The sequence below is a fragment of the Mizuhopecten yessoensis genome, unplaced genomic scaffold (assembly GCF_002113885.1).
Source record: "Mizuhopecten yessoensis strain PY_sf001 unplaced genomic scaffold, ASM211388v2 scaffold2091, whole genome shotgun sequence".
NCBI lineage: Eukaryota > Metazoa > Mollusca > Bivalvia > Pectinida > Pectinidae > Mizuhopecten > Mizuhopecten yessoensis.
The window spans coordinates 1,239,176-1,253,759 of NW_018404373.1; the positions used below are offsets into that span (position 1 = coordinate 1,239,176).

At 40.3% G+C, this 14,584-nt stretch overlaps 1 protein-coding gene across 1 annotated transcript in view; it reads right to left on the reverse strand.

Moving 5' to 3' along the window:
* LOC110445170 (diphosphoinositol polyphosphate phosphohydrolase 2-like) overlaps positions 1–6,472 on the reverse strand; it is a 51,876-nt gene extending 45,404 nt beyond the window's left edge. The window contains exon 1 of the mRNA XM_021489630.1: positions 6,221–6,472. Coding sequence (XP_021345305.1) covers positions 6,221–6,319 — 99 coding nt within the window. The 5' untranslated portion in view covers positions 6,320–6,472. The remainder of the gene's footprint in view (positions 1–6,220) is intronic.
* Between the last annotated feature and the right edge of the window lie 8,112 nt (positions 6,473–14,584).

The window sequence follows — 14,584 nt, forward strand, 5'->3', positions numbered from 1 at the left end:
TGTTACATTTAGTTCCAAAACATATTTACATCAACAAAATATGATTTCATTTAATACACTGTCATGGAGAACTCTGTAAACACAGATTTGTTATTAAAGACGGTGAAATAAAATGACATTAGGAATTGATTTAACAAACAGCTCGTTCAGATTAATTCACTAACCACTCCAGACAGATTACCACTACACAAGCTTAATATAAGCTTTCAATTTAGAGGTATCCACAGCTAGGCACATACCATAGTTGATTTTGGACTAGAAATTACAAAACTTTTGTGAAAAAGTATGCACAAAGTACTTTCTGGTACAATTGATTATCTGCTAGATTTAATACCAACATAAACATGCATATGTAACCCAATAACTTAAGGTAAATATATCCATAGATCTAGACAAAGAACAATATAAACAAAGGGATGTAAATGGGGAGCTTATTAGTGGTTGAAAAGAGAGATAATTTAAGGGCAGAAGATCATTGGTGGGTGAGCCTGATAGGGTGATCATTGGTGGGTGAGTCTTATAAGGATATAATTGGTGGGTGAGCCTGATACGGAGAGCATTGGTGGGTGAATCTGATGGGGTGATCATTGGTGGGTGAGCCTAATGGGAGATCATGGGTGGGTGAGTCTGATGGGGTGATCATTGGTGGGTGAGCCTGATGGAGAGATCATTCGTGACAGAGCGAGTCTGATGGGGTGATCATTGGTGGGCGAGCAAGAATGGGAGATCATTGGTGGGTGAGCCTGATGGGGAGATCATTGGTGGGTGAGCATGAATGGGAGATCATTGGTGGGTGAGCCTGATAGGGAGTTCATTGGTGAGTGAGCCTGATGGAAAAATCATTGGTGTCAGAGCGAGTCTGATGGGGTGATTATCGGTGGGTGAGCATGATGGGGAGATCATTGGTGGGTGAGCATGAATGGGAGATTATTGGTGGGTGAGCCTGATGGGGAGATCATTGGTGGTTGAGCCTGATGGAAAGATCATTGGTGTCAGAGCGAGTCTAATGGGGTGATCATCGGTGGGTGAGCATGAATGGGAGATCATAGGTGGGTAAGCCTGATGGGGAGTTCATTGGTGGGTGAGCATGAATGGGAGATCATTGGTGGGTGAGCCTGATGGGGAGATCATTGGTGGGCGAGTCTGATGGGGAGGCCATTGGTTGGTAAGTCTGATTGGGTGGTTATATTAATGGCGGGTGAGCCTGATGAGAAGACCGTTGGTGAGCGAGTCCGATGGGGGGATCATTGGTGGGTGAGTCTGATGGGGGATCATTGGTGGGGGAGCCTGATGGGGGGATCATTGGTGGGTGAGCCTGATGGGGGGATCATTGGTGGGTGAGCCTGATGGGGGGATCATTGGTGGGTGAGCCTGATGGGGAGATCATTGGGGGGTGAGCATGAATGGGAGATCATTGGTGGGTGAGCCTGATGGGGAGATCATTGGTGGTTGAGCATGAATGGGAGATCATTGGCAGGTGAATCTGATAGGGAGATCATTGGCAGGTGAGTCTGACAGGGATATCATTGGTGGGTGAGCATGAATGGGAGATTATTGGTGGGTGAGCCTGAATGGATGATCATTGGTGGGTGAGCCTGATGGAGAGATCATTGGTGTCAGAGCGAGTCTGATGGGGTGATCATTGGTGGGTGAGCATGAATGGGAGATCATAGGTGGGTGAGCCTGATTGGGAGTTCATTGGTGGGTGAGCATGAATGGGAGATCATTGGAGGGTGAGCATGAATGGGAGATCATTGGTGGGTGAGCCTGATGGGGAGATCATTGGTGGGTGAGCATGAATGGGAGATCATTGGTGGGTGAGCCTGATGGGGAGATCATTGGTGGGTGAGCATGAATGGGAGATCATTGGTGGGTGAGCCTGATGGGGAGATCATTGGTGGGTGAGCATGAATGGGAGATCATTGGTGGGTGAGCCTGATAGGGAGATCATTGGTGAGTGAGCCTGATGGAAAATCATTGGTGTCAGAGCGAGTCTGATGGGGAGATCATTGGTGGGTGAGCATGAATGGGAGATAATTGGTGGGTGAGCATGAATGGGAGATAATTGGTGGGTGAGCCTGATGGGGGGATCATTGGTGGGTGAGCCTGATGGGGAGATCATTGGTGGGTGAACATGAATGGGAGATCATTGGTGGGTGAGCATGAATGGGAGATAATTGGTGGGGGAGCCTGATGGGGGGATCATTGGTGGGTGAGCCTGATGGGGAGATCATTGGTGGGTGAGCCTGATGGGGAGATCATTGGTGGTTGAGCATGAATGGGAGATCATTGGCAGGTGAATCTGATAGGTAGATCATTGGCAGGTGAGTCTGATAGGGATATCATTGGTGGGTGAGCATGAATGGGAGATCATTGGTGGGTGAGGCTGATGGGGAGATCATTGGTGGGTGAACATGAATGGGAGATCATTGGTGGGTGAGCGTGATGGAGAGATCATTGGTGTCAGAGCGAGTCTGATGGGGAGACCATTGGTGGGTGAGCATGATGGGGCGGTCATTTGTGGGTGAGTCTGATGGGGAGATAAGTGGTGGGCAAGTCTGATGGGGAGGCTATTGGTGGGCAAGTCTGATGGGGGGATCATTGGTGGGTGAGTCTGATGAGGAGATCATTGGTGGGTGAGTCTGATGGGGGATCATTGGTGGGTGAGCCTGATGGAAAGATCATTGGTGTCAGAGCGAGTCTGATGGGGTGACCATTGGTGGGTGAGCATGATGGGGAGGTCATTTGTGGGTGAGTCTGATGGGGAGATAATTGGTGGGTGAGCCTGATGGGGAGATTGTTGGTGAGTGAGCCTGATGGGGAGATAATTGGTGGGCAAGTCTGATGGGGAGGCCATTGGTTGGTAAGTCTGATCGGGTGGTTATATTAGTGGCGGATGAGCCTGATGAGAAGACCGTTGGTGAGCGAGTCCGAAGGGGGGATCATTGGTGGGTGAGTCTGATGGGGGATCATTGGTGGGTGAGCCTGTTTGGGGGATCATTGGTGGGCGAGCCTGATGGGGGGATCATTGGTGGGTGAGGCTGATGGGGGGATCATTGGTGGGTGAGCCTGATGGGGAGATCATTGGTGGGGAGTCTGATGGGTGGCAACGATCAATGCGAGTCTGATGGGGATGCCATTGGTGGGCGAGTCTGATGGGGAGATCATTGGTGGGTGAGTCTGATGAGGAGATCATTGGTGGGTGAGTCTGATTGGGAGGCCATTGGTGGGCGAGTCTGATGGGGAGGCCATTGGTGGGTGAGCATGAATGGGAGATCATTGGTGGGTGAGCCTGATGGAGAGATCATTGGTGTCAGAGCGAGTCTGATGGGGTGATCATTGGTGGGTGAGCATGAATGGGAGATCATAGGTGGGTGAGCCTGATGGGGAGTTCATTGGTGGGTGAGCATGAATGGGAGATCATTGGTGGGTGAGCCTGATGGGGAGATCATTGGTGGGTGAGTCTGATGGGTGGCAACGATCAATGGTGAGTGAGCCTGATGGAGAGATCATTGGTGTCAGAGCGAGTCTGATGGGGTGATCATTGGTGGGTGATCATGAATGGGAGATCATAGGTGGGTGAGCCTGATGGGGAGATCAATGGTGAGGGAGCCTGATGGAAAGATCATTGGTGTCAGAGCGAGTCTGATGGGGTGATCATCGGTGGGTGAGCATGATGGGGAGGTCATTGGTGGGTGAGTCTGATGGGGAGATAATTGGTGGGTGAGCCTGATGGGGAGATTGTTGGTGAGTGAGCCTGATGGGGAGATAATTGGTGGGAGAGTCTGATGGAGAGGCCATTGGTTGGTAAGTCTGATTGGGTGGTTATATTAGTGGCGGATGAGCCTGATGAGAAGACCGTTGGTGAGCGAGTCCGACGGGGGGATCATTGGTGGGTGAGTCTGATGGGGGATCATTGGTGGGTGAACCTGTTTGGGGGATCATTGGTGGGTGAGCCTGATAAGGGGATCATTGGTGGGTGAGCCTGATGGGGAGATCATTGGTGGGAGAGTCTGATGGGGGATCATTGGTGGGCGAGTCTGATGGGGAGGCCATTGGTGGGCGAGTCTGATGGGGAGATCATTGGTGGGTGAGTCTGATGAGGAGATCATTGGTGGGCGAGTCTGATTGGGAGGCCATTGGTGGGCGAGTCTGATGGGGAGGCCATTGGTGGGGGAGTCTGATGGGGGGATCATTGGTGGGCGAGTCTGATGGGAGGATCATTGGTGGGTGCGTCTGATGGTGGATCATTGGTGGGCGAGTCTGATTGGGAGATCATTGGTGGGCAAGTCTGATGGGGAGGCCATTGGTGGGCAAGTCTGATGGGGGGATCATTGGTGGGCGAGTCTGATGGGAGGATCATTGGTGGGCAAGTCTGATGGGGAGAACATTGGTAGGTGAGTCTTATGGGGGGATCATTGGTGGGTGCGTCTGATGGGGGGATCATTGGTGGGCGAGTCTGATGGGGAGAACATTGGTAGGCGAGTCTGATGCGGAGAACATTGGTGGGTGAGCATGACAGGGCCTGGGAGAGGTCATTGGTTTGTGAGTATGATAGGGAGATCATTGTGATTATATGTAATTGAAATATTATCAATTGGTGAGTATAATAGGTAAAAATTATTAGGAATATATTCATATTAGAGCAGAAAATTATATATGGTCTGTTCATGCTCAGGGTTCATAATGAAGACAATGCCTATTAGACTATTATCTTTAATTATAGTTCAAAATCTGCCAAGTGATGTTTTATTTGTGTGTGAAATCATGTCTTTTTGACATGTGTTTACTTTTAACCCTCCAAATTTAAATTCTGAAGTCACTTATGCCAAGGGTCAACTGAAAACCCAGCAAGTTTGTTAATTGTCATGATACTACTTTGAAAGTACATGTATATATCAATTTAACAGTACAGTGAACATGTTACTAGACATGACAAGATTTTATTCTATTATTAGACTACTTATATCCAATATGGGCCACAGTATGTTTACACACATAGTAGTATATGCAGTATGTGATGCTAAATTTAGACAAGACCTAACAGTGGAGGCCAGTGATTGGTTGTATATTGGCTGGTTTCTCAGGTTGACCTAGTCTGCAGTAAACACACAATTTGATCATAAGTGAAGCACGTGGAGAAGTTACAGTTACGTTCACAATGCCCTTTATCTAACCAAATTGTAAATTTATATGGACAATAGTCAGTGCCTATGTAAATTGTGGACATGGCAGTGTGCCCATTCCTATCTTGGGTAAACACCTTTTTATATTCAATAAATGTATGAGGTATGTTATGACTGAGTTTTGTTGATATGCATGCCAAACTGATTCATAAACGTTGTCAGATTGTCAAAAAAAAGTAAAATATCCCAATTTAAGCGAAATGGTAAAAATAAATGAGGGGGTGAAAATAACTAAGTATGTGACATATTTATCACAACTGTCAGTGATCAAACATGGGAATTGTGTGTGACTGGGGTTAAGTCTTTATGTCATCAGGGCATCACTAATTCATTAATTGTGAACATTGCAATGTCTTAAAAGTGCTTTCAAATGTTAACCATGCTTCAACATATCAATGTAGCAAAATTGGTCTGGACCATTATTGCTACTGACAGCGGTCTTTGTAAAAATGTGTTATATTCAAAATTGGACACAACCCAAAACCCAAATTTAGATCTAGGTCTAGCTCCTATATTCTTATGATTAAAAATGAATTTCAATATCGATCTCAACTTGTATACTTATATAAATGTCTGAGGGAAATAACAAATATCATATTGTGACAAGCACGAATAAAGAACAGCGATACAAAATAATTAAAACACTGCAGGCTCATTAGCATACCAATGATCACCTGTCATTCAGTTTCATGCTTAATGACGTTATGTTTTGTTTATAATACATTTCACTAAATTAATAGAACAAGTCTAAATACAAATATATGCGATATAACATCAGAACGATAATATAATTACAGTAATCAAAACAAGTAACATCCCTACTGTCAATAACGTCATCTGCCGACAAAAAGACATGACGCAAGATCTAAGGAAGACTCCCAACCACTGAACCATGTTGACAATGTGAACATGACAGCACACTTTGTTATAGTAATATATCAACAAAATGTTTGCAGTAAACATGTCAGTTGTTTGCTTACAAACAGATCGGATTATTTTTAAACATCTTATAAATCAAGTAGCAGCACAATCACCTCTTTTTCGGCATCGTCTTTGAAACACAGACAAGCAGCTCTCCGCCGAAATCCTTCTTTGTCGTAAGTACGTATAGAATTCGGTTTTTCCTTGACCATTTCGTCTTTTTAAATCCCAATTAATTCACATATGAACCAAAAGTAAGAACTATTGGCTTTTGGAGCTCAATAACACGTTAGTTTACGTCCGACAACATAGCCGACTGACTTGTGATTCCCCTGCCGCGATGAATGGGAAAACGTATCCCACAATCCACCATGCTGTCAAGTTACGACGTACGGTAGCTCGTACTGGCCAACGATTGTCGCAAAAATTAAGTAAACTGCGATGCTTTTTGCAAAGTTGAGTTTTTATTAACTGCTGCATTACAATTTTCCTTTATATCTTATTGCGTTTTTATCATCTATGTCAACATATTTCAGCTCGAAACAAGAAAAAAGGAAGGATGCATGTAGTCGACGACGTAAAAGTGAACAGGGTCAGTTGTTACAGTATGCATGGTCAGACTGATAAATAAAAGTAGCTCAAAACTGTAATTTCGTGTATTTCCTAAAGATTGAAATTTAAGAACGTAATGACATATTTAGGGACGTAATTTAATTGTTTGAAGACAAGGAGGATACAAATATTTGTCGAATTTCATTTTTCTATTTTTAAAATTGCATTTTAAAAAATTGCTTTAAGAGTTCACAAGCTAACCAGGCTTTGCACAACCCCTTAAAGTGATAGCTAATCTAATTTCGTGGTTGAACCCGTAATGTTTAACAATTTAAAAGCTTTGTTTTTATCATTTTCAGCATTTTCATCAAACAGAATTCTCTTATAAAATAATCTCTCTGCTGCATTATTTTTCCTCTCCACCGCTTTTTAACTGTGCCTTTAATAAATATATGCTTTGAATGAATATCTCTGGTTTCTATTATTACTTAGTCCTTTCATCAGTATACATAGTGTATTATACTCTTGTAGTGTAAATGCATTTTACTGGAAACCTTGATTATTATCGAAGTAATTTTCATTCCTAGAATTTGTTTTCTAAACATGATATTTCCTGCATGTTTATAGCCATGTGTAAGTATATGTTAGTTTCAGTTTTGATGTGCTTTTGTTTAGGCTTATTGCATGTTTTGTTACATCTCTGTGATATTTTCACTATGTTCTATCGTAAGGATAACTCCTCAGAACTAATGTTTCATGTCATCCTGTATATGACAAACATATGATTTCTTGTATCTTGTTGTAAGGCATTCAAAAACAAAAGATTGCGTATGTAAAGTTAAATTAATAAGTTCCATAGTTAGCCTAGATTTAATCAAAATGTTAAGGCACATTTAATGTATATATATACATGTCTGAAGAATCTCCTTGACGAGATGAAAGTACTAAAGACTCGTTGTTGAGATTTTTTCTTTTTATATTATACATGTGTGTATATATACATGTATATAGTGACGCTGACGGATACTAATTTAAGTTTCTTGTTTTCAGTAATTAGTTTATTGCATGTTAATTCTTGGTGACCGATTATTGATTCATAGGGCTACAGTGATATATCGTATCGTTTCGCGATACTTTCTTGTGTATCGGATTGAATTGTTTTGTTTGTCTGTATCGCAATACACTAACAGTACTTAAATTATCAATCAATTTTTGTCAAACTCTAAAAAAGTGTTCTTATATTTTTGAATCTTTCATTAAACAGTGCAGTCATACCCAAAAGTACTAGAAATTATACAAAAATGTATTTTGATAATATTTACTATTGAATTCTATGACATAACTAGATAAAATCCTGCACTTAATCATTATAAAGTTGACCTTTTAAGCAGATGTTTGTATCGTGATATGTATCGTATCGTAAGCATTGTACCGCGATACGTATCGTATCGTGAAGTAGGCGTATCGTTGCAGCCGTATTGATTCAGCAGCTGATCTAAACTATGTCACGATATGTTTACTCATTGTGTCCCATATGACGGTGTCATCACATAATTATCTGAATCATATGTTTGTTTGCTTTAATGCGATTGATTTTTTTTCAATACCACATACGAGGGTCAACAATTGGTCTTTGAATAACTCACTGCAGGGTTAAATATCGTGACTAAGGTCTATCCATTGTGTCCTTTGGTCAGCTGGGTCAAACGAGCGGACTTAGTCATGTCAACTTACCTGTAGTCGGGGTTACAGACTATACAATGACATTTTGATTTATTTGTATAAATATGGGTGACGTAAACATAATAGTCATTGGAAACCTGGAGCTGTCTCCATGTATTGATTTTGAGCATCACTTTCTATAGTATGAGTGGTACCGTGTCCCGACGATGGATTGCGATAAACGACACTTTACGTACCTAATAGATAAACGATAGATACGTGACATGCGGTATGTACATAAATCGAGTTTTCATCCATAAAATGATTCGAAAAATGTAAATACATGTATTCAATTAATTACAGACGTAACGTCAGATGTTGACGCACATACGAAAAGTCGCGGATTTCGCTACATCAGCGCTATATATAATCTGAATAAGGATCAAATATATATGTTATTATATACCATCTTATTCAGATTTTTTTTTATTTACCTGAATATTTCATTAGAATATATAAAAGTTTCGATTACAACGTTGTTGGAAAACATATCATCCACAATCTGAGTGACCGATGAACTGTATACATTTTCAGGGGATACATGATCACTGCGTAGGGAAGCTCGATGCATTAACGGAAGTTTTGGAGCATGAAACCCCACACCACCCGGACATTGCTGTTCAATACAGATCTTTGGTATTGGGCGCAACAACAGGGAAGTTACAGTACCAATCAAAACTTCTTCCTTCCTGCTGTAAATAAAGCTGTGTTTGATGCAGATAGTAATACATGTAGTAGTTCATTTAGTGGAGCATTATTCTCCCGGCCACACGGAATTTGGAACTTCAAAAATTTCTGTATGTCACTCTTTACATCACAATGTATTGATATTATAACACAGCACAGAATGAGATACGTGAAATCTCTGTGTAGTATAATTCTGCATGTTTATGATAAAGTTATCACCACTGAATGCATTACTCTAAACCGCACATGACATTACGATTTCTTTTAACCGCAAGATATATACATTACAGAAAATTGACACCACATACACAAATTATTAAATAAATTTTTAGCCTATTTACATATTGTTGACAACTACTAGCGTTTAAAAACAAATAACCGAATATTATAATAAGCAGTCATGTCGTGTGACAATTACATCTATGTGGCACTAGACGATCGCAAAGAAACTGACGAAAGAGGACAAAACAGACGAAACTGAACCAAAGTGTTAACACGTGTCTACATTGCAAGTCCTGTATGGCTGGACTTCAGATTATGCACACGTATAGTATAATATTATTATATAATATTCAAGTTTGCAAGAAAGTATCAAAATATGTTAAAAGAAAAAATGATCATGTATCACCTCTAAATCATCCCGCTCGACAACTTTCAGCCGCAAGATAAATTATCATAGCGCCGTAAGTTTATTACTCATATGACCAGCATAATTCATCTGCTTTGAAATCAAAACGATTTTTACTAAGAAATTAATTAGGTACGGTCTAAACTGTTCCGCATTTCAAGGAATTAGCAAATTAGCGACATCTATATATATATATATGTTTTTCTCTGTTGGACGTAAAGAACAGTAAATTGAAAGTTAATGACAAACTCAATGTACGTAACAGGAGTTATGTTATTCTTATTGTATGACACAGGATCAGAGTTATCGACATACTGTATGACATTGGAGTGATCGACATACTGTATGAGATTGGAGTGATCGACATACTTTATGACATTGGAGTGATCGACATTTGACATACTGTATGACATAGGAGATATCGACATACTGTATGGCATTGGAGTTATCGACATACTTTATGACATTGGAGTTATCGACATACTGTATGGCATTGGAGTGATCGACATACTGTATGACATTGGAGGAGTTATCGACATACTTTATGACATTGGAGTGATCGACATACTGTATGGCATTGGCGTGATCGACATACGGTATGACATTGGAGTTATTGACATACTGCATGACATTGGAGTGATCGACATACTGTATGGCATTGGAGTGATCGACATACTGTATGACATTGTGACATTGGAGTTGTCGACATACTGTTTGACATAGGAGTTATCGACATACGGTATGACATTGGAGGGATCGACATACTTTATGACATTGGAGTTATCGACATACTGAATGACATTGGAGTGATCGACATACTGTATGGCATTGGAGTGATCGACATACTGTATGACATTGTGACATTGGAGTTGTCGACATACTGTTTGACATAGGAGGTATCGACATACGGTATGTGATTGGAGTGATCGACATACGGTATGACATTGGTGTGATCGACATACTTTATGACATTGGAGTTATCGACATACTTTATGACATTCGAGTTATCGACATACTGTATGACATTGGAGTTATCGACATACGGTAGGACATTGGAGTGATCGACATACTTTATGACATAGGAGTTATCGACATGCTGTATGACATTGGAGCGATCGACATACTGTATGGCATTGGAGTTATTGACACACTGTATGACATTGGAGTGATCGACATACGGTATCAAATTGGAGTGATCGACATACTTTATGACATTGGAGGTATCGACATACTGTATGACATTGAGCGATTGACATTCTGTATGACATTGGAGTTATTGACATACGGTATGACATTGGAGTGATCGACATACGGTACGACATTGGAGTGATCGACATACTTTATGACATAGGAGTTATCGACATGCTGTATGACATTGGAGTTATCGACATACTGTATGACACAGGAGTTATCGACATACGGTATGACACAGGAGTTATCGACATACTTTATGACACAGGAGTTATCGACATGCTGTATGACATTGGAGTTGTCGACATACTGTTTGACATAGGAGTTATCGACATACGGTATGACATTGGAGTGATCGACATACGGTATGACATTGGAGTGATCGACATACTTTATGACATTGGAGTTATCGACATACTGTATGACACAGGAGTTATCGACATACTGTATGACATTGGAGTTATCGACATACGGTATGACATTGGAGTGATCGACATACTTTATGACATTGGAGTGATCGACATACTGTTTGACATAGGAGTGATCGACATACTGTATGACATTGGAGTGATCGACATACTGTATGACACAGGAGTTATCGACATACGGTATGACATTGGAGTGATCGACATACTTTATGACATTGGGGTTATCGACATACTGTATGACATTGGAGTGATCGACATACTTTATGACATTGGGGTTATCGACATACTGTATGACATTGGAGTGATCGACATACTTTATGACACAGGAGTTATCGACATACGGTATGACATTGGAGTGATCGACATACGGTATGACATTGGAGTGATCGACAGACTGTATGACATTGGAGTTATCGACATACTGTATGACATAGGAGTTATCGACATACGGTATGACATTGGAGTGATCGACATACTTTATGACATTGGAGTTATTGACATACTGTATGACATTGGAGATATTGACATACTGTATGACATTGAGTGATCGACAAAATGTATGACATTCGAGTTATTGACATACTGTATGACATTGGAGTTATTGACATACTGTATGACATTGAGTGATCGACATACTGTATGCCATTGGAGTTATCGACATACTGTATGACATTGAAGTGATCGACATACTGTATGACATTGGAGGTATCGACATACTGTATGACATTGAGTGATTGACATTCTGTATGACATTGGAGTTATTGACATACGGTATGACATTGGAGTTATCGACATAATGTATGACATTTGAGTGATCGACATACTTTATGACATTGGAGTGATCGACATACTGTATGACATTGGAGATATCGACATACTGTATGACATTGGAATTATTGACATACTGTATGACACAGGAGTTATCGACATACTGTATGACACAGGAGTTATCGACATACTGTATGACATTGGAGTTATTGACATACTGTCTGACATTGAAGTTATCGACATACTTTATGACATTGGAGTGATCGACATACTGTATGACATTGGAGTGATCGACATACTGTATGGCATTAGAGTTATTGACATACCGTATGACATTGGAGTGATCGACATACTGTATGGCATTGGAGTGATCGACATACTGTATGGCATATACTGTATGACATTGGAGTGATCGACATACTGTATGACATTGGAGATATGCATATACTGTATGACATTGGAGTTATCGACATGATGTATGACATTGGAGTTATCGACATACTGTATGGCATTGGAGTGATCGACATACTGTATGGCATATACTGTATGACATTGGAGTGATCGACATACTGTATGACACAGGAGTTATCGACATACTTTATGACATTGGAGTTATCGACATACTGTATGACATAGGAGTTATTGACATACTGTATGGCATTGGAGTTATCGACATGCTGTATGACATTGGAGTTGTCGACATACTGTATGACATAGGAGTTATCGACATACTTTATGACATTGGAGTTATCTGACATACTGTATGATATTGGAGTTGTCGACATACTGTATGATATAGGAGTTATCGACATACTTTATGACATTGGAGTTATCTGACATACTGTATGATATTGGAGTTGTCGACATACTGTATGATATAGGAGTTATCGACATACTTTATGACATTGGAGTTATCGACATACTGTATGACATAGGATTTATTGACATACTGTATGACATTGGAGATATCGACATACTGTATGGCATTGGAGTTATCGACATACTTTATGACATTGGAGTTATCGACATACTGTATGACATTGGAGTGATCGACATACTGTATGACACAGGAGTTATCGACATACGGTATGACACAGGAGTTATTGACATACTTTATGACACAGGAGTTATCGGCATGCTGTATGACATGGGAGTGATCGACATACTTTATGACATTGGAGTTATCGACATACTTTATGACATTGGAGTTATCGACATACTGTGTGACATTGGAGATATCGACATACTGTATGACATTGGCGTGATCGACATACGGTATGACATTCGAGTTATTGACATGATGTATGACATTGGAATTATTGACATACTGTATGACATTGGAGTGATCGACATACTGTATGACATTGGAGTAATCGACATACTGTATGACATTGGAGTTATCGACATACTGTAATTGCATTTGAGAAATCGTCATACTGCATGACACGAGAGTTATTGACATCGCAATTATATTACAAAAAAATATTTCAGATGTCGTTTTCAACGGATTCGAAAGTACTCATTGTACTTGTAAAAACGCATGACGACAAAATGTACATATACAAATAGTGACGTTCATTCAGTAACAGAAAACCTGTTCTATTCTCTGACTAAAGTCACTATATAAGTTTGCAGTATGTCTGTACCGGCAGGTATAGTTGTAAACTACACATACATTTGTGAACTGACAATGGCAACTGTTCGTGACTATCATATAACTGGGAACAGTTAATAAGAATTGTATCCCTTTATAAATGATTAGATAATTAATTAACTTTGGCGTTTGTGCCTGTTTTGGTAACGTTTGGCTACTTTTATCACACAAAATCACGAACGAGGACCTCGGGGAAAGCATTATTGCTCTATGTATACGTCAGAGCAACTCTTGATTATTGACCGCAATGGTCAGGGGAATGAATTCGGCCGATTTATCGGAAATAGTCTCAGTGTTATTGCTCAGCTCGAGACAAAGTGTTCGTCAAGTTTTATTGACTGGTTTTATTCAGTCTCAAAACTGAATCCCGACCATTAATAATGAAGCTAGATACAACTGACCATTAATAATGAAGTTTGATACAAATGATCATTAGTAATGAAGTTTGATACAACTGACCATTAAAAATGAAGTTTGATACAACTGAGTTTAATAGTGAAGTTTGATGCAACTGACCATTAGTAATGAAGTTAGATACAACTGACCATTAGTAATGAAGTTTGATACAACTGACCATTAGTAATAAAGTTTGATACAACTGACCATTAATAATGAAGCTAGATACAACTGACCATTAGTAATGAAGTTTGATACAACTGACCATTAGTAATGAAGTTTGATACAACTGACCATTAGTAATGAAGTTTGATAAAACTGACCTTTAGTAATGAAGTTTGTTACAACTGACCATTAGTGATGAAGTTTGATACAGATACAACTGACCATTAATATTGAAGTTTGATACAGATACGACTGACCTTTAGTAATGAAGTTTGTTACAACTGAC